This window comes from Passer montanus, unplaced genomic scaffold (genome assembly GCF_014805655.1).
Source record: "Passer montanus isolate IOZ18808 unplaced genomic scaffold, ASM1480565v1 scaffold48, whole genome shotgun sequence".
In the NCBI taxonomy this organism is placed as follows: domain Eukaryota; kingdom Metazoa; phylum Chordata; class Aves; order Passeriformes; family Passeridae; genus Passer; species Passer montanus.
Window position 1 is genome coordinate 2,557,800 of NW_024369707.1, and position 22,350 is coordinate 2,580,149.

The 22,350-nt window shown below is 39.1% G+C and overlaps 1 protein-coding gene across 5 annotated transcripts in view; it reads left to right on the top strand.

Annotated features, from left to right (window-relative positions):
- Window positions 1-22,350, top strand: part of SLC9A9 (solute carrier family 9 member A9) — a 178,908-nt gene that overhangs the window by 150,823 nt on the left and 5,735 nt on the right. The window contains exon 16 of one of the 5 annotated variants that reach the window (XM_039722235.1): window positions 13,637-13,719. The exons of the other annotated variants lie outside the window; for them this stretch is intronic. Coding sequence (XP_039578169.1) covers window positions 13,637-13,700 — 64 coding nt within the window. The 3' untranslated portion in view covers window positions 13,701-13,719. Of the gene's footprint in view, window positions 1-13,636; window positions 13,720-22,350 lie in introns of those variants that run through there. 5 annotated transcript variants of the gene reach the window in all.

Here is a 22,350-nt window from a genome sequence, read left to right on the forward strand (position 1 = left end):
ACAATGCTCAGGACTAATTCTCATGAGCTACAATCTATCACAGTCAGGAGATTATTGGATTCCTGTGATTCTGTACCCTGTGCCTTAATACCTGCAGTTTTGATGACTGCTGCTAGAGTGCACAAATATCAGGGAAGGGGACACAAAAGAGGTGAGTAAAGTCTTCCAGGAAAAAAAAGTCACAGTAAATGATAAAGAGCTTGGAAGGTCAGGAGATATAATGATTCTGAAAAGAATTTCAGCTAGTCCCCTTAGACTGTACATCAACCACACTTTTAAAAGGCATGGCATTAGAGCACATAGGTGACTTTTCTGATCTGTTTAAAAAAAAACAAAGCTACAGTTACAGAATTTGTTCTAAAAACAGCATACAGGAAAAGTACATAGATGAATTACATGCAAAAAATAGCACACAATTCACTGCCATCTTGTATTAGCATCAATAAAGTAACAAATGGCCCAACAGAAGAGTAAATCCAAAATAAGCCCTTTGGAATGAATGGAATTGATATGACTCCTGACATAACTCAGCTCTTGCTCCAAGTGCTGAACCCAGCACAGATGGAGTCAGTTACGCTGCCTAAGAATTGCTGTAACTGAGGGCAGAATTTCCATTGGTGACTCCTTCCAGTTGTTTCATTGGGGTGGTAAGAGTGATGTAAAATCCTCATTAAAAAAAAAAAAATCAGTGAGATCCTGTCCTTTTGATAATCCTACATGGTTTTATTAGAGTGATCTGAACTATGGCATGTCATCCATTATTTAATAACACCATCTGCATAGAAGAGACAAGACTTTGATCAGCCCCAATCTTCAAGTTAAAAGATCTCCATAAATCAACAGGTATTCTTTTCATAGATTCATTGCCTTTATTGGAATCAGCCATTTTCTCAGATTATCACAGCATTTTCAGATTCTAATGTTGCTTCATGACTGGTTTGAAGAGGGATTTTATTGTACATATGGATTTTATTGTACATATGCCCATAGTACATTTTTTTTAAGGTTTTAATGTTGCTTCATGACTGGTTTGAAGAGTTCAAGAGGTTTGAAGAGGGATTTTATTGTACATATGCCCACAGTACATTTTTTTTAAGTTTCATATATGTTAAATGGCATGAATTAGATATGTGAAAACTTAGAACGACCCTTTTTATAAATATTAGTTAAGCCACATACAATATAGTACCATTTCAAACTGAGCCATTCAAAATCTCTCTATTTACTGTGGAAGGCAACTTCCATAATTACACACAAAGCCTCCCACCAGTGTAATTACCTCCACTCTTCCTCACTAGGACAAATCGCAGTACTTTGAACTGATCCATAAGGGGAGAAATACAGGATCACATATTTAAACATAGCTCTCCTCCAGCCTGAAAATTACAAGCCAGCAAACTTGCAATTCAGAAAAGCTTGCTGAGGTATTTTCTCTAGTACCTGGAGAAATCTCCAAGGCAGAGAATTCTCTGCAAAGGATGCAGAAAGAAAAGGTTCTGCCCATTACTCCATTAACAAAATTGTTTCTTGGTAACCTGTGAAACTCTGAAGTAGTTGAATTTCTTCCCTACCCCAACGCCCAAGAGCACTGAGTGGTCCTCCATTTGAAAATCAGCACTTTGTTCCTATGACACATTTTAGCTTATATTTCAATAAGACACTTTTTTTAAATATCGTTGCTTACAACTCAAGTGTACATCTCTCGGGGTTTCTCATTCTTCAGTTAAATACACCCAGCATGGCCACTGCTTAGCAAATTATAAGCTCTAACACCAACAGGCTGTGACTAACAGCCAGTGGAGAAGGCAAATTGCTAACCTCGTGTGAATGGAAGCTTATTTTCTGATATTCACAAGTGTTTGATAATGCCCCGTTAATGAAACTTCAGTTGCTCTTCATTCCTGACAGATGAGAGCACGTTCTGTATCTTCCTACATGTAATGGCTCTGACAAGCCTTGCCTGTCTGCTCCTGGCAGTGCAGTGCCTGTCCTGAGAACGGAGTCAGTTCCAGGGACTGATCCCTCTGAGCAGCAGCAGGAGCAGCCTGGGGAAGCTGCACCGAGGACATCACTGCAGCTAGGGGACAAGGGACAAATCAGAAGAACAAAATTTGGCCTAAAACAAACCAAACAATATCCTGCCTCATGGAGCTGACAGGTCCTCAGACATTGAGGTAAGCTTTGTCTCCAGTCTTGGGAGGCAAAGATGGGCAAAAGATTACGTGATTGTTTTTGTTTTGTTTTGTTTTTAATAAGATGCACAGCAATATCCTTCAGTGCTGAGGGCACAGGGGAACATCTGGGCAGGAGTAGAGCTCTGGCTCACCCAGTCCCTTTTCCATGCTCTCTCAGAACAGCACAGCCAGCCACTGAACCCCAGCAGCCTTGCCCAGGGCTGTGTGTCCCAGGGGCAGCACCACCCCTCTCCCCAGGCAGGGCTTTAGGGACCCCAGCTAGTCCAGCAGCCATGGAACAGCTGGGCACTTACACCACATCACTCCCATGGTGACTGACTGTGGTGATTCTTCAACACCACTGCATGAGCCTAGGGTGGGCAAGTGGCATCATTTTTCCTTTTTAAGAAAACTAAAACATGGATACGTAGATTTTTTTTTTCCTTTCAGCAATTTCTTGCTCTTCTTTACCCCTGTATTCCTCTAAAAACCAACTCTCCCTTTTCTCTGCTTTTATTTCTATGGAAAAATTTGAATGCTGAAAACTCTCCCAAATACTTCAAATATTGGTCATGACTGGTTCCCACAGCACTGATTCTATGCCATGTGGCACCAGTAGATATCATCCACCCCTGAGCATGAATCACTTTCTGCAATGATTGGCATTTTCACCAATTAGGAATCCTTCCATGAGATGCACATGTCAAAACAGTATGCAAGTTTGTTTTCATGCTGCTGCTATATGTCTCAATTTGTTAATACTGCTTGGACATAAAAAGCAGGAATATTGCCCAACTTCTATGATTTTTTTTTTCTCCCCTTTAAAAATGGCTCTAATTTTAGGAATCAAATTTCACAAAATATACTAAATAGTCAAGAAGTGCAGAATTAGAAATACCCTGAACTTTTGAGAAGAATCTTAAGGGAATTTCTACAATCTTAAAGAAATTACCACAAATTTTAGCATATGACAGAGGTTCACAAAGTAAAGGACCTTTGACTTCCGTGCCCAGAATCTCAGCAGTCTCACTGTGTCACTTGCCAAAGATTCATGGGACATGATCAGCACCAGTGAAATCAAGAGAAGATTTTTATCTCTCAATACACACAGATTTGGGCTCTTTGGATCCAATTTTCCAACCAAAGACCTTTAATGCATGTGTAAGAAAAGTCTGTCAGCACAGGTCTCAAATCACCCTACAATATTTCTTCTTTCAAAAGCCTGTATGATACAAATATTCCTGTTCCCTGTTTGCAGCTGAATAAACCACAGAACAGAGCCTTCAAGTACCAGATATTCATTTCTACAGGTGCAGTAACAGCAAACTGCACCTGCAACTTTGCTTTCAAAGATGATTCACACTTTTTATAAGGATTTTTTCCTCTCCACAACTAGTAGTTATAAAAGTATTTGCCAACAGAAAGGAAAAGTGTTCATAGTATGGAAAACAGTCTGGAGGAAAAAAAATACCTAGACTATTTTAAACTGTTGGAAAGAAAGAAAGCATTAACTTCATAGATCTCTATTTTGCTATTGTTCCAGCTCTTATCAAAACTTTCTCATCAGATTTGCTGTCATGAGAGAAGCAAGCCACAAAACTGGCCAGTGAGCATTTCTTATGCTATCAAGTGTGCTGCCTGCAGGCAGCAAAAATAAATAGGTTGATATTGAGAAGAAATAATGGAATGAGAAGTTGGTGAATTCTGCTTTTGCGCACATGTTAAACAATTGAAGAGAAGCAAAAGTAATACCATTTCTTTCATAAAGATGGGAGTGATGAAGAATGCCAGTTATACAACCTGCCACTCCACAAATGCAGAACTGAATGCTTCTATATCTAAAAACACATATGCTGCTCCATTGAAAAAAAAATGGGTTTTTTTGTAATCCAGAGGAAAAAACAGAAGGGAAAAAATGTAAGGAAAGCAATTGACGTAATAAAGTAGGTGGAAGAAAATATTAGTGGTATCAGAATATGTGGAAACATTTCCACTGACATCACTGAAGCCAGGATTTCCACTGCACCTCTATACTGGATTGAAAGCTTTTCTCTTTGAATACTGACTCATTGTGACAGTGAAGTATACTTTTAGTGACAACAAAAGGCAATTTTCTAGCAGAAGGGATTCTAAATAAAGGTCAAGTAAAACTGTACATAAGCTCGAGGTCAGGTTTATTATGGCCTTTTGGACATAAAAATGAGGAATAGTTTCCTGTTTGCAGCTAAAAAGTAAAAATTTTGGAAGAAGTCTTTCTTGACCTACTTATATGTGGAAGCCTGATGACTTCAGAGTACTTCCTACTGGGAAAAAAAAATTTAATAGCAGCTGTCCCTTCCAAACTGCACACACTTGCCAACATTAAAAGATGTGTATTCTTATTTTCCTGCTCACCACAAACAAAATGTATTTTTATATTCTACAAACACCTTACACTAACAAAAAATATATCAGTTCCCAAAAATTAACATGATTTCATTAGCTATTTGAAAATTCATGTTACTTTTCCCTTTTCCATGGATTACTGTACATTTTCCTTCTCTCTTCTTTCTCTGTAAGGGAAGAAAAATGAGGTATATGTTTTCTAAGGGAATGATTCACTGGTTTCTGCAGCTGGATTGTCAGCTTTGGTCAGTCCTGGAGAAGCCAGATGAGCACTTGTTGTTACTTGAGAGGTGCTGTGCATTTCTTTCACTTCAGATCTCACTGGGTTATTATTTTCTTTGCAGTAATCTAATTTGGGGAAAATCCTTTAAAGTACCACAGGTAGTAAGAAAGGGAGTAAAATGCACCTTCTTTCACTGTTCAGATCAATAAAATATTAACTGCTAACTGGCAACTTTTTTAACAAAGTGAAGCCTATGTAAAATGCTGGTCTTTTAGAATCTGATTGATCTCACCACAGAGTCTTCAGAGATTAAGTAAATAGATCCAAGACCTGGTTCTTAACTAACATCCCTAGATTTAGAAGAAATTCTAAAAAGTTTGGCACAGCCTTATATTCTGCTCCTATTAATCTGCATTTTATGACATTTTCTCTGCTTTGCTATCTTTGAATCTCATCTCAAAAGCTCTATGTTTACAGTGGACTGACATACTTATGTGACCTTCAGGTATCTTTATTGCATTCTAGATTTATTTCCCTTATCTTGAACTTCATGGTGGAGCTCTGAATTTTATCTAATATCATGATGAGAATCCCAGAGCAATGTCTTCCCCATCTGCCCTTTCATTTGTCATGTTTCTGTGAGGAAGCCAATACTGCCTGCCAATCTAGAACAAACCAGCCATATGTAGCAGTATGAGGAGCAGCTGAGGTCACTTTTTTTTGTTCAGTCTGGAGAAGAGGAGACTGAGGGACACCTCAGTGCAGTTACAGCTTCCTCATGAGGGGAAGAGGAGCAGCAGGCACTGACCTCTGCTCTGTGCTGACCAGTGACAGGACTGAGGGAATGGCCTCAAGTTGTGTCAGGGGAGTTTTAGGTTGGGCTTTAGAAAAAGGTTCTTCACCCAGAGGGTGGTTGGGCCCTGGAGCAGGCTCTCCATGCCTGGCAGAGCTCACAAGTGTTTGGACAAGGTTCTCAGGTACAGGGTGTGATTCCTGAGGTGTCCCGTGCAGGGCCAGGAGCTGGACTCAATGATCCTGATGATTCCTTCCAACACAGAATATGCTGTTATTTCTGTTATGCTGCAATCAGTGTTGATCTAGTAACATCTATCTACCAGATCAAGAAGACTTTCTTGGAGGGACTTAAGTTTCTCAAGGACACTGTGTCCTTGCACCACGGTGTGATGGCATGTCTGTACCTACAGTGATATCTGCCATATGAAGAAGAATCAGGTCCTGTTTCTTTGACAGGTGTGAAAGACATCTCATGAACTTCAGAACAGAGGATAGATAAGTAATAGCCTCACATATGAGGTATCAAGCAATTATTTTCCATTCTAAGAATTTTTTTAAATTAAGATATAAAATCACTGTACTAATTTAATTTCTGTCCTGAGTAGAATCTGAGGATTCCTCATAGGAGAGACAGAATATGTCTCAAATATCATTGAATTATTTGATAAATGCATAATGTTAGATGAAAATTTTATGCTGCTTGGCACACAAGCTGTTAAGTCCCTACTATTAAATCTGATGCCTGGTAGTAAATCCAAGCTAGAATGAGAAATAAAAATTATTTTTGATTTTACTCATGCTGTAGTAACTGTCAAACAACACTAAGGATTTTTTTCTCAATGAAGAATATGCTTTCAGCAAAGCAGGAGATTTGTAAACATATTTCAAGTTACAAGTGAAAAATATGCTTTGATTCAAGAATAGAAACTTGAATGTTTCCTGGTGTTCTTTGGACAGATGTAGAGCAGGGGCATCAGTTCTTGTGTTTCTAAAAACTAGAGTAAGTTATAACTAATCCACAAAGCCAACATGTATTCAAAACAATACAAGACATTTGAAATGCAACACACAAACCTAACTCAATCATAACAATATTCAGTTGACAGAGAAAAGCAAGATGTAAAAACATCCAAAACACATTTCAGGTTTAGCAATCACAAAGGTCAAACATATTTTTTAAGTATTTGTGGGTTTAGATACAAAGAAAAAAAGCCAGTAAAACACATTACTCCTCAGTTACAATGTAGTATATTAAATGCAGAAATTTTGAATGTAATTCTGAATGTCAAAAAAAAAGAAAAAAAAAGATGAGTTATTAACTGTGCATTTAAAAAGCGAGTTATGGGGAGAGAGAAAAGTGCCTGGAACAGAAGCCAGAAAAAGGCAAAAAACTAGCAGAGAAAAACTACATACAGGATGTTTGCTTTATCTGTGACTGACCAAAATGCTGACCTGACCAGAGGGAGCAGGGAAGGAAATTAGCCAGTCCTCCCCCTTCTCTGTGTGCTCCCACTACAAGTCTCCAGTGCTCCCAGCTGTCTCTGCTTTCCTGCTTTTCTCAGTAGCTTGATCCATTTAGGATATTGCCTTTCTACAGTCCAGGGGAGCAGGCTCTGAGCAGAGCAGGCAGACCTTTGGCTGGTGAAGGAATGCTCTGAGAAGACTTGTAAAGACAGAACACGTTGAGAGGACAGGTCCACCTAGTTCTGATTAATTAGCAGAGCATTACTCCACTTGCCTAATGTTTTAAAGTGATACTAAGATGACTAAAAATCATTCCAACAGCAGAACTACCTCATGTAGGCAAAACTGAGTTGTTGGGCTACTTTTTTTTCCCCTCAAAATATTCATTTAGCTGTGGGGTTTTTCTGTATGTATTTGCTATGAACACCTTTCTTACTGACTCCAACAGCCTCTTTTCTTAGTATCCAGTTTCAAACACACAAAGGATAGGTCTATCTGGATACTAAGAAGAAAAAAGCAGTTAACCCCTTGGGAAAGTGCCCACTTTATTACAAAATACCGTGCCCCACACACCTGGCTTTTTCAGTACAGGAAATCCTCAACATGACTTGGCAATAATCTTCTGGATAAGGATCTAAGCCTGCAGAAATCTATGCACTCAGCACTGAACCATGCTGAATTTGAAAGCAGAGAAGACCAAACCAAAGTTAAAGAGTAACTGCCATTTTTGCACAGTAAATAGTCTTTTTGCCTAATTAATGTAAATAAAATTCCATAAAATAGTCTTCCATTTTGCAGGCAGATATCCTAAACAGATTTCCTAATTCTAATAATACTTATATTTATTATGCTATTTCTCACTTTTCTATTTCCTCTTTAGTCTGTCACCCAAGGGCATCAATTACTTCTTGTTTTTTAGTATATACTGACTTGATTTGCAGAGACATCTTGCATGACATATTTCTTATATTATTCTGCTTCTCTGTGTAAATAATTCTCTAAAATGGTTGCAGTGCTGAGCTAAAATAATATTTATATACATTATGCTCGTGATATATTTAGGGCTGTAAGCTTGTTTCATAGAGCTATAGCATGATTCATAGGATAAATCCAAAGGAACAAAACTTGGATTCAAGAACACACTTTCAGTGTACCCAAGTAAAATTATACAAGGGCAGGAGAAGCAGTATACCAGAGTTCTATAATTTCCAGAAAAGACGTCCAAAACAAATTAATAGCTTCCAAGACTTTACATATACTGATGGTTATCAATCTAAATGGCAGACACGATATTCTTTATTTGTGAATACTTTCCAGAAGCACCTACATTCTGTGGTGGTAAATTCCTAGCCCAGATGTCTGTATTGCCACCAGCAGGCAAAGCCTTCAACCCAGCTCCAAGTGCTGCCATCCTGGAGCACCCCCTGCCTATGCTGCCACTCTGCTCCTATTCTGTAGGTGTGCTCACAAGAGGACAAGACCCTTTCAGGGTAGCTTTTCCCCATCCCAGCAGAGCTCACTGGCTATTAAAGATATAAAGAGCCACGTGTTTGCAGCAGAGAATGAACCTCAATTTTTAGAAAACCCCTCCAGGTGCTGTGTTCTCTGGTTCCTCACAATAGAAAAACTTTACCTTGTCTAAATGATTAAATAGTCCCTGAGGCAGAGAGATGAATGCAGTGAAGCCTGTCTTTGCCTCATATGAGGAAAACTGAGGCTTACATCTAAATAGGTAAATAGTACTACCACTGCTATCACAGAAAGGACCCACGGACACTATTAGAGAATGCCATGTAGCCCTCACTGTGGTTCACCTTGCAACTCTGGATGAGACAAAGTAAATGTGAAACAAGGCTTTTGAATGTGCTCTGTTCCCCTGGGCCATGGGGTGTCTGGAGTTCTGTGAGGCAGCAGTGCTTTCCACAGAGAATATCCAACACGAGACTAGTTCAAGACCCAAGGCAGATCCACTGATGTGAATGCTCCCCAGAGCAGAGAGCAAACAGGGAGAGGTACTTTGGCTTCCCACCCTCTCTCAGAATCTCATTTCAGTGTAGCTTCAGTCAATTTTCACTCATCAGGACTGTAAAGTCTCTTTATGACTAAGCCTTGTTACTACAGAACTCAAAGCTCACAAGTCCCACAGGCACTTTGGGGTCTGGCAGTTAGGTGAGGCAGTGCTGACTGCTACAACACCAAATATCCAAAGGATCAGTTTCACAAACATATTTCATAAGGACTTTATAGAAGCTCAGCAGATGGAGCTCCCTAACTCAACATAGCACCTACACAAATGAGAAGGTCAGGGGCTTGCTGAGAAAATGGTTTATCAACAAGGACCATAGAACTGCACCCCCTGACCTAGTATGACAAAATAATATCATAACTATATGTAAGTGTTCATTACCTTTTCTACATTATTATGTAACTACCACCACACATGGTTCACTGCTGATGGCAAAAATTAGTTACTTCCTTACTTCCTTCTCTGTTTTGAAAAGAGGTGTCTGCAGCCTGGGCAGTGGCACAGGGTATTCCTGTTTCAGAACAAAGTCCTGCCCAGTCACACTGGCTAGACAGGATAAGGGGAAAGGGAAGCAATCCATCTTTGCAGGACTCTATTGCATGGGCTTGTTATTTTCATCTGGCAGTTTGGTTTATGTGACTGCTGGTCTGTAATGTTACTTGTGAAATGTCTCTCTTCCCCTGTTCTCAGCATTACCCTGTTAAGCAAGTGGAGAACTTACACCCAATCTTTATTCAAAGTCACGCTGGCTCCATACAGATATTTTAAAACTGACTTAAAGTCAGGCAAAACCTTGAGTGGACACCTTTAGTGCACTAGACACTCAATGTACCTAATTTATGATTGAATTACCTGATTTAAGTTTCAGTGGTACAGCCCTGAATATAAATGTGCCCAAAGCTAACAAATTAAACAGCAAAATACAACAAAAAGTCTGAGCATTCTTGCAGTTCTTTGGAGAGGTGCCAAAGTTTAATAGCACAAACAGAATAAATAAACTCTATGAACAAATCAATTTTTCAAAGGTAACATCTGTTCTGCAGTGGCTCCTGGTGTGAATAGATTCATCTGTGCACACATACAAGTGAGCTAATGGGATTCAGTGTGCTCCAATACCCATCAGCATGCTTTGTCTTCATCAAAAACTCTAATGTGGATGGGACTTCAAGAGTTTTTCTGAAACAAGCCAAACAACTTACACGTATTTTGCAAACTGTTTCATATTAATCATTACATTAATCCCATAGAATCAAAACCCGAGGATATTTACCTAGAAGTGTGAACAGATAAAGGAGTCTGAAAATCTGTCTGAGAGAAATTGTTTCTCCCTGGTTCCAATTTTTGAATCTTGTGCATTTGATAGATTCCCAAGTCTTCCTAAACACCAAAATTGTGCTATGCTAGAAGCCATGTGACTGCTTTGGTTTATGCTGTGTTTCTCCAATTTAAACAAAATTTTCCATAGAGTATGTGACACAACCTAGTTATATCAAATATAAAAGAGAAGGAGCATGAAACAAGCTGCAAAAAGGATCTTTTTTCTTTGTTTTATGAGTTCTCTGAAGGAGCAGAAATCAATGCTTTAGCTGAGTAGAAATTAGACTTAATATTATGCTATGCATAAACACTATTTAATTCTTAAAACTATTAAAATTAATCATGCCTTTGCACAGCTCCATCATGAAGATTATAAGGAAAATTGTGGGTTTAGAGTGTTGAGTTTTTCCTCAATACTTCAAAATAGCATGTTGGTTTAGTTTCTTTCCTAAAACTTTATTTCCCACTACAACATTATAAACACCCTTTAATGCTTTCTTTTGTTTTTTTCCCCATAAAATTTTGCTCACAATGTAAAGTCATAGTGTCCTTGTAAACACAACCCTTGCTAGCAAATTAATTATTAATTATTAATATGAGTTGTTAGCTTGAGGACAGATACCTGGACATTTTTATTCCAACATCTCCTGAGAGCTGTGCAGTAGAGGGGAAGGAAGCAGTATCCTGCAAAACCTAGGAAAAGAGGCAGGGTAGACCAGGTCAGAATCTTCCTTCATGTGTGATAGGGCAGCTTCACCTTCCAGCAGCTGCTGCACCAACAGCACTGCTGCAGTGCAAAAAGAGAGCTGAACTTGGCTGGCCCCTGCTCTCAGCTCACACTTCCTTCCTGCCACTGCACCCCTCACTTTTCACAGGTGAAACGCACAGGTTTGAGCAAGGCTTGGCAGAGGCTGTACCCACTGCAGCTGTCACAGAACGGGGCATGCAGAGGGCAACGAGGGAGGGAACAACACCATTTGGCCATGGTGAGAAAATACCTAAGCTCTGACGCCACACTATTAAGGAATTTTCAATTTCAGCCCCAATAAGGCTCAGATAAGCAGCTGTGATTGACAGCAACATTAATTCAACTGTAGCCAGCTTCAGGATCAGATAATATTCAGCAGCAGAAAGAAAATTGTCACATTAATGCCCAAAAGTCGAAGAGGAACTCATTTTGAGGAAATCACTCCTGCACTGGATAAAAGGCTACTGAAAGAAAACAGAATGAAAACAAACAAACAAAAAAGCCTAAATTGTTAATTATTTCTTAGGGTTTGGGTATTTACTTTTTCTAGTTTTAATTTTAATCTTAAATGGCGAGTAGGCATCATTTTAATTGTAAATCTCTTTTTGTACTTTACATTTGGGGCAAGGTACGACAGTGAATGTGTGTATAAACATCATGATAGAAACTCCTGCACAATATTAATGAAAAATCTTCAGCTTATTTTTTTGTTATTACTTCTATACTCTTTATTCTCAGAACAATCAGTAACAAACAATAGGCTCTGCACAAAAACCAAAATTTCCCCACACCCTACAGGATAGCAACCTGCAAGACATAATACAAAGATATAGATAATTTCTTTCTATACCTCTATCACATGGTAAATTTTTTTATATAATATTATAATATTTTAAGGAACTTAAACTAGTTAAAGCTTTTCTGAAGTATTTGTCTAAGAAAACTCAGTGGAATTGAGAGGGACAACACAACAAACATGCTGTCTGGAAAACGTAGTAGGTAGATAATATGTGCTAAAATGGTGCCAAACAGAGGTAGAAGGACAATTCTTAATCCTGAGTAAGAGAGGAACGATAGGGAGGGATTTATCTGTGCAAATTATGTCAAGAAGAAAACCCAGGCAAAAAGACAAGAGTGAAAAGGAAGAAGAAAAAAAAGAAGGGAGGACATCCTATGTACATGAACTACCTGGGGTTAAGAATGACAAATCATCACCAAGTCTCAAATCTGGGGCATAAGTCAACAACCCCTTAGCAGGATCTCACTCTTAATAACAGCAGCACAGCTAAAGGCTTTGCTTTTTTTTCTAAAGCTGAAGTGTTTCAGCTCCAAAAATTAGAAAATATCTCTACTATTTTCATTCGGCATGCAGTGCATACTATGGTACAAACCAATGTTTTTCCACAAAAGCATATATTTTCCTTCAAAACTATTTTGCTCAGGTTTGAGAGATCAGTTCACATGCTACTACTTTTTCTATCCACCTGCCCATGAGGGCTTTGCTCGGCTGCCAACTCTCCATCCAAACATCAGGAGTGAGCACAATAGAACAAGCTGATGAGCCTCCTTTCCTAACCCCTTCATCTAGCTTGCTTGACAGAGGGTCAGAATCTTCCAGTTGCAATAATGAGCTGATGAGCCTCTCTCCTAACCCCTTCATCTAGCTTGCTTGACAGAGGGTCAGAATCTTCCAGTTGCAAAATTCATCCAATTATGCTGTTCTTTGTCCCTTGTTATCACCTCCCAGCTCCTCCAAGTTCACACTAATTTTCATGGTATAAGCACAAATGCACATGTACAATAGTTTATCTTGGCATCTAAAAGACAAAGATCATAAGGGCAGGTTTAGAACTGGAGGAGGGAAGAAAGTGAATCATAAGTGTATTCCAAAACAATCATCCCTTGGTTACAAAAAAACCATTCAAAATGGAAATGTTTATATGAGTTCAAATGGCTTTTAGCTATTTGAACTCACATAAAGCATTACACTGCCAATAAGAAAATCAAACTAATATTAGCATTGGTATTGTGTATTTGAATTTTCTGCCCTTTGCTAGGCTGCCCCATAATGTTATCACACACACACACAGAGGGATCAACCATGCCTTAACTGAAAGTCAAACCCTGCAGGTACAGACCACGCAACATTGAGTAAACCACAATGACTTCATACAGCAGAGGCACAGATACTACCTGGGAGCTGGGACCTGCCAGTCTCAATTCCTCAAGGAAACTGCAGAGTATTTTCTGTACATTGCTGAAGCAAGGAACAGAACGTGAAGTGGATGTAGCTCAGCAGGTTATGGCCAAAGATTGAATGAGTTCCTCAGTGACAGAACTGAGATGCAGGCAAATAAAACAGCCTGACACACAGAATCTCACAATGATGATAGGTCTGTTCTAAGTTCCATCTCATCTTAACACAAGCAACAGAAGCCTGATTTAACCATTCAGACAATGTTACTGCAGCCACAAATATAATCGGCTGTCATCTTTTCTTTCAGGTTAAAAAGTCTTCTGCTTGCCTCTCAATATGATGTTTTAAGAGTTTCTTTGTCAAAACTGTGAGGTCAAAAAAGTGCTCTGCTATTAAATCTTTCTGCATCTTAAATTCCTTCCACTTCATGTGTCACAGGCTCCTTTCAGTTTGCTCACCTGAGAAGGTTCACAGGACAATGCCTCAGTGCCCCAGAGTGACAGGAGAGGAAACATGCACGTCTCAGACACTTCTCATATGTCAGAGTGCTTTACTGTAAGTGACAATCAGTGTGATACTGAGAAAAACAGCTAGAAGTAACAAAATCAAGGAGGGAATGATACAGAGAGGGCATAACATATTTTATAGCAACTGATATTCACAAACACAGCAAAGGACAGCCATGTAACACCACCAGATTCAAAGCTCTCTGTTGCCAAGACTTGGTCCTGAGGCACACCTCTTGTACTCTCTCTTCCCTTTCTAAATGCCCTTTCTAAGATGACCCAAGCTGGCTAAACAGGAAATTAATTTCTTATCTGTCTTCAAATGCATACTATTCCCTTTTGTCTCTCTCAAATAATAATGTCCCATGAGGCAGTGTACCTTATGTGCCTTACTTAAAACTGCATATATAGATTTGATTTGCTACTTCAACCTTGTCCAGCCAAACAGTTCTTATCGAAGACAGATACTGGTCTAATCTGACACAATTGGCTTTTGTTAAAAACACATTGCATTTTATCCAATTTTCCATGTAACTCCATGTCCTTGAACTACTCTTTCCCTTCAAAAGTGGTTCAAAGACTTTGTTTAGTACTGAGGTCAGACATACATAGCTATCCTCAATCCAAAATATTTACAAATCTCTGTCCTTGACTACTATTGTAAGTCAGACAAAACTCTATTAAATGTGATGGTCAAATTTTTTTCAGCTGAAAAATCAGCTTTCAACTGAATGAAAAATCCCTTGGAAAAATTTTGACTTTTCATTGAACTGTCTGGCATCTAAACCCAGAATTACTTCCTACTGAGAAATCAAAGATATTTCCATTATAAACTATAATTTAATGTCTTGCAGAAATTTAGTTCAAATCCCTCACTGATCATCTTGCCTGAGAGTGGACCAAGAACTACTGTGAAAGAATCTGGAACAAAAAAAAAGTTACTAGAGTGAAATCTGAGTGACAAACAGTTTTGGTATCCCCTCTGGATTAGGAGTTAGCACAGGAGTTGTCAAAGATGGGAAAGAAAAACAATGATCTCAATAACTATGTTTCTTAACCAAATCATGTTCATAGAATAGCTACACATGCTCATGCACAATATTGCTGGTTTTTGTATTATGAGCAGCTCATGACTGAAACCATGACAAGAGACCTCTCCCTCGGAAATACAACACAGAATGAGAAAACCTCATGCTCATTCATGCTGTACTGTGCTTTTCCCCACCTCTATCACAGCCTGTACTTGTGCCAGGGGCAGCACCAGTGTGTGTGTGCAGTGTACTGGCAATCGACACAAGGTACTGATGCCAAGCACAGAAGTCACTCGTCACACTTGCAAAAATCTGTCTTGTTCCCACCCACGCCCTGCCCCATGTTTCTCAAGCTTTGCCCATCTCACTGTCCCCACTCAGTATGCCAGCATTCACAGGCTCACAGGAAAGCCTCAGACCCTCTCAAGACAATTGTCCTGCTCCAGACTAGTGCAGGGACAGGAGCCATCCTGGCTGGAGATCTGGCATTGCTTTTCCTATTTCTGATTTATATTTGATAAGCTGCTCTGCTGATCAAAAGGCAGAAGGCAGTCTGATCTCTTAATATGTAGCCTTTGTTCTGTTATTTTAATCTGGCACTGTTCATAAACAAAACATTCTGGTTTATCTACTCAGAATTTTAAACTAATATTAGAATAAATACCTCAAATTTCTTTCCATGTTCACTAACCTATTTTATTCTTAGATATGTGCCATAATTAATTATCCTCATATGCTCTTTGCACTAGGGTTTGCATACCTCTTGGGGAACATTATTTTGTGAAGGCTTTCTAGCAGGTCTTTCTCTGTATTAAAATATCCTTACAACAGCAAAGATCTGGCTTGCCAGAAGGCTGCTTTCCCTGGATTTCTACTTTCCCTCCACAGCAAAACCTATTCCTGGGCAATGTGTCTTCACATTTTCAACACTGAGCCCTCCACTTAATGTGCTTTCTTCACAAACCTATTAGAGAGTTCCAACTTCGTCCAACCAGCTAATTGTGTCTGTAACATGTGTTACACATTGGAAAAAGCTGCTGGAGAGTCTGAGTGCAGTCCTTGGACCAATCTGCTCACAGCGGTAGAGATTTTCAGAGGATGTATTAAACTAAACAGACTCTGTATTAGCAGGACTTCGCAAAGATGTTCTTCTCTCAGCAGCTCAGCTCAGGGAGATGTAAGGACTGCTTATTTTAAGGCAGTCCCAGCACTTCTTACTCATTACCAATCTGGCCACAGGTACAGCATGCTACTGAGTGAAATACACTTCTGCAAAATGCCATACCTTGTCCTGATCTTGCCACACAGCTTTTGAATCTACTTCCATACCTGGACTGAGCATGGTTTCTCACAATCACACAAAAAGCAATGCTGTATTTCCATTACTCCACTGTATGTTATGCAGGTGCTGTCAGCTCGCTCAAGGGCTTCACCCAGCACAGCTCGTGTTGGGATCCTGCTTTTACATTCCATAGAGAAACACACAGCCCTGATTACAGGTTCTCTTTGAACACTCATACTGGCCTAAGAGAGTAGCACTCCAATCTATCCTCACTACTGTACCAAACAGCCATCAAAAAGCTTTTCCAGAATTTTAGAATTTTCATTTTCCTTGGAGCTACTGTTCCCTTCTGATATGACGTCAATCTTGTGTTTTATTCTTTATACCACTCAAAGAAAAAGATTCTATTATCTTTATACAGATTTTCTTTTCTAAAATACATAGTGAATTATCACTTTTGTTTTATTTTTTTTAGAATCTTTACAAAAATAAGCAAACATCGGAATAAAAGGGATTGTTCCTCCAAGCCTTCTTCTACATTTGTTGCTTGTCCTTCCACTAAATTCTGCAAGAAAAGTTCTTTACAGGATTTTTCTCATAAGGGATTGTATTTTCCTTTCAAGTTGTACCTTTAGAACTCTGAGAGCATTCTTTGACTCGTGGCAGTGCAGAAGCTGGAGATTTCTCAAAAACCCTCTCCACACAGCTGTGAACTATTTTAACTATTATTGTGCTGCTATATCTCATGCATTTAATCAAATATCTCATCTGACTTCCTGTGAAAAAAAAGGCCAATAATTATTTTTCTATTGGACCATAATTTTGGTCCATTGGCTTTAGCTCTCCATTACCAGAGGCTCATAGCAAGACTATTACTCCAGCTGTTACTCACAAAGTTCTAGCAGCCATTTCCTTGCCTTGCTTTCACTGCAGTATTTTAGTTTGAGCAGAATGCTGCCCATGGGTTTGGAAACTCTTGCTCGCATTATTCTCTTTTTACCCTCTACTTCCACCATCCTCCTGGTCCCAGGGTTCTCCTTTTACAGGGTAGAGACATCACATCCACTGCTATCCTCAGGAGCTGTCTTGATGCAGATTCATTTTACCTGACATAATTTATTGATGAAAGGTTTCTGAAAGCTTTCACTTTGTTTCAATCAGACCGTATCTGTTCTCCTCTGTGATATTGAAGTAATTTACTTGATCAAAAACAATTTGTACTTATACTTCACTGCATTTAATTTTTAAGGTTTATTCTCCCTGCACCCTGCAAATGATTAGATTTGTGGTGCCACTGGTATTAAACTGTCATTAGCAAGGGGTGTAACTGCTGCCAGTCCACATTCTTCACACATCTGCTTTCTGGAATACTTCTGCCAGATGGTGATGCCAAGGACAATCTCATGAAACAATCTTCCACACACAGAGTGCAGAAACCCCTGCTAACTTGCCTGTGCTTCTAAATTAGTTCCCTCTGCCAGCACCAGGGTTCAAGTGTTTTATACAAAAGCTGCACTTGAAGTGAAGAGCCTCAAAGCGATCTCACCTGAGGCAGCTGTCACCAGAGACTTTCTAAGGCTTTAAGGGCCTGTGCACAGCCAGGTTACAACAGAGTTCATCCTTTCTAATGCGATAATTTATCTTACTCGTACCAATGGTATCTCCAGTTTTGTAATCATGTTAAATGTACCATAAGCAGAACTTGCCCTTCTGCAGGAAAATAAACCCTATTGCCAAGCTACAGGCAGAGCAGTTTTGGAATGTCCTGAGAAATTTCTATGCCTTAAAATATGCCAGGAAATCCTTTTTAGTTTTCCGAGGTCAAATTTCTTTTTATGAATCCCATGCTCACTCAGGTTCTCACTAGCTAAATATTTTTTAAGTTTTTGCTGAGTTTGCTGCCATACTTATTATACATAAATTTATATGTTTTTTATCTTTTTCCTCTAGATGTATTTAATGTAGTGTTCTCTAATTATGAAAATGGATGCCTTTTACACACTCCCAGTCTCCTTGGTATGGAGGACATTGTGTTTGATTTCTTATATTTTGCCTTAGGAATACTATATTCTTATGTTCTGAAGAGAGATTCATTTCACCAAGCTTTACATAATTATTAGGCATCTACATCTAATTGAATTGTTTAGACTGTTTTACAGACAAGAAAGGGAAAGAAACTCATACTAATCTCAATTCATTACAATTATGACTGACTCCTTCAGTGCTGAAGTTAACAGTCTTGGATTTGGCCATTTCTCTTAGCTGATGAAAAACTAATCCTGGCAGGTTAGGTGTCTGCCTGATATCCTGCTGAAAAGTGTCTGCAAATAGGGGATACCAATGATGCCAACTCAACATCACAAACACATTTTTCAGAAAAGTCCCCTGCATGTCCTGAACACCAGTGTGATTTGTGTAGCAGTCTTACCTCTTCACTGCACATAACTGACTCTCATGCATCTCTGGTGGTGCTGTTTAATTGGTTGTAAGTTTTTTGGTATTGTTCATTTGTTTGGGGTTTAGATTTTGGGGTTTTGATTTTGGTGGTGGGAGTGGCAGTGCTTGTTTTGTTTGGGGATAGTTGGGAGGCTATTTTTCGGGGCAGTTTCTGGTTTTTTGTCAGATGAAGAGTCATTTTCCTGTTACTATACAACTGATGGCAGGGAAAGTTTTCCTTCTATTCTTTTTCTGCCTCGTGTAGTTTGCATTTTCCAAACTTCTTTCCAATGTTAATTTGTCTCTTCGTATATTCTTTTTTAATCTTATATGAGTATACTTCCATCCCTTGCATGCTCTATCCTTCCATTTTCCAGAGTAGCTGCATTACCACTCATCAGTTATATAAGCAGGTTTCCATTTAGGGCTCTGATTTTTACTTACGTGGAGGCGTTATATTCAGGATATAATAGACTTCAAATAACTTGAGTAAGATGTCTTGGTTTTCTGCTCTGCCTCAGGGAGCTATCAACTAAGACTGTGGTCTGCAAATACCCCAGACATTTTACTCAGCATACGTAAGAGAACAAGCCACTTCTCAGTCTGCAACTACTTCTATATAAAAAGATGAGACTAAGATCAGTTCCACTAACTTCCTCCATTTTACCCACATCTCTGCAACACTTCCAGTTTCAAAGCTGAAAGCAGCAAATTTTTAGCCCTATTCTGCAAAAAAGCCAGAGTTAATTCTTAGGGTCTGACATTACATCTGAATCTGGAGTATAAGTCAGACAGACTTTCCCATAAATGCACATTAAACCAGATCTTATTAATACTGATTTTCATTACTCCCCTTTCTTTCAGACATGAGAAAGACAATGACAGAAAGAACGAATCTTTAAATAAAAGAGATCTGATTATTTGACTTTGCAGAGCTACAGTATTATTTCTTTTATCCTCAATTGTTTTGTTTTTAAGTTACAACAGTAGCAGACTTAATTTTTTTAAAGCACTCATTGAAAAGATTTTAAAAAGTCACAAAGAACTAAAACAGAATTCACTAGTAACAGCTATAAGTTAAAATTAAGATATAATTTATGCTGGATTTGGTGATTCCTCCTCAGCTTTTTCCACAGTGCAGATTAACTTATCTTTACATGTTAAATCACCATAGATCTCATGGGTTTTCCAAACACACATCTGTTATTCTACCAATTACATCTAACAGAACTATTATTCAATTTGTCAACCAGTCTACAGTGATAACTCTCCATCCTCTACAAATTCCATGGTACACAAGAGCATGTAGAGCATCCTCTCGTGCAAGAGCCAGGAGGAGAGCCCCCTCCAAAACCCCTCTCCTCCTCTGGGGCGTTTTAATCTGCTGTGCATGCACTGCAGAGCTGGGATGTCTCCGTGCCCTCCCAGCTCAGTCATGCACACCAGCTGTGCTCTACAGCACCCCAACAATCTCGGTCAGCTGGGAGCAGGAGTCAGCCACGTGCACAGCTCAGCCAGGGAAAAGTTTCATGGTTTGCCTGCTCCCAGTCAAACACTATCAAAATGGAAATGTTTGCCCTTTAGACTAAGACGTAATTTATACCAAATCATCCTTTAAAAAATAAAAACCACACACAAACTGAACTCTAACAAAGAGCAAAATGTGAGGTCTCGTTATTACGAAAAACGGATCGAAAAACTAGAAATTACATCTTTACTTTCATACCTTTCTTAAATACATTTCTTCCTAAACACAACAAAAACTAATATTAAAAACTCGTAAGTAATCTACAAATTGAGACTCCAAAATATTCACAAAAAGGACACCAAAAAATCTGCAAAGCTCAAGAAATCTTAAAAAACATTGCACAAAGGATTAATTTGGGGGGTGGTGACATTAACTTCTAGAGATTCATGCCTGCAGCAGAAATATAGCACCTAGCATCAGAATATCAAACAACATGTGCGACAATTGTGCACTTATAGCAGTCTGATATAAGAAAACATCCTCTGAAAAGGAGGATGTATCTTTGTGAAGCAGGAGCTACACAGGAGGAAGATTTCAATAATAGATATTTGTTTCAGACAATGTTTAAAAAAAAAAGTCAGTTCATCACAGTTCCATGTTTGATTCCTGATAAATGTTCATGAGATTATTTTTAAATACATTTCACTTAGAGCAAAGAGGACATCAGATCAGTTAAACTCAGAATAGACAGAAACTGAACCAGGACCGAGGAAACAGATTTCAATATTGAGCCTGGTGTCAGTGAGACAGAAAGGGAGAAGAACTGTGCCTGGCTAGACTGAAACTGCCTGGGTAGTTTCAAACAGCAATGAGGCAAACCAGGGTAAACATTTCTGGGTATGTGAACTGAGAGCAGAAGCCGGGAGATCAATGAGAAAATGGGTATTTCATTATAAAAGCAGGGTATGGTAACATTCCTGCATTACATATGGATTAAAATCCTCTGCACGTGCCTATACTGGCATCCTTAATCCAGTTTCACAACTCAGAAGTCGCCACCTTTCCAATATTAACAACATTCTGTAAGACAGGCAGCTGTGTGGCACAGCCACACAGGGGGGCTGTGTGCCCAGGGCGGGCTGGAGGGCAAAGCAGCTCTGCCCTGCTGTCTTCTCCCCATCCCTGAACAGGGCAGGCACCAATTTGGTCTGACTGTAATTTCCCAGTTATGCCAAGAGGTTTGCACTTCGTTTTTCCAAATTTTTAAAGCAGCCTTAGTGCAACATCTACCTTTTTCTATTACACTATTTAAATTACATCTCCCTGGAGATGCAACCAGAGCAGCTGGAGTGTGATAAGGCTTCTTGCCAGCCTTAAAATGCTGTAGGACCCACATCTGATATGCTTTTGAAATGCCAGCACTGCACACGGATTTTTCTTCCTCTTTTATGCTGCCCTAAACGATGTGATTATGTCTGTAATACTATAAAGCAACTGTGTCAACTATAAAGAGGAAACATTTATGGCATAGGTTATTAAAACAATGAAAAATAGGCCAGTGCAATTTAAGTTCTTTGAGTGGGCTGAATAATAACTAGTTAAATAAGGAACAAAGATAAATAATTTATTACAGAATCAACACAACAAGCACAAGAAAATTGCATTCACTTTAAGCTGCATCTCAAGAGGCTTCAGAGCAGAAGCACGGACAGCACACAATCAATGTGTCAGAGCAAATGCAAAGTGAAGGGGATTTAGAGAACCTGTTGCAAACTGGAGTAATCACTCAACTTCAGAATATCCACATACATAAATGCCAGCCAGTTAAACACACCAGACAAAAGTTTATGCTAAAAGTAGCAGTGGCTCAAGGGGCTGAAGATTCCTGTGGTGGCTGGGTAGATTGTCTGCTTAGCACACAACCCCTCCTACTTGGTGTGGTCAAGGCTCTGTGCTAGCATGGGCAAAAACACAACTCTTACAGAGTGAGATAAATGCTCATTAGGAAATTATAAGGCTGCTTACAAGTAAGGCCTAACTCAGACGTCAGTGCATTAAGAAAGGTAGAGTGATACTCATCTTCAATTGCTTATTCTGGAAAGAATGAAAGAACAGAGCAGACAGAACTCAGCATAATCAACTGCAACTTCCCTTACAAGCCTGTACTTTTTACGCTCAGTCTGACAACTCAGTTCAAACAATTCAAGTTGTTTGTAATAACAAAGCAAATATTTCCAAAGATTAAAAACTTAGAATGAGCTTTGTATTTCCATTTTTGGCCTTTTAATTAGGTTTTTC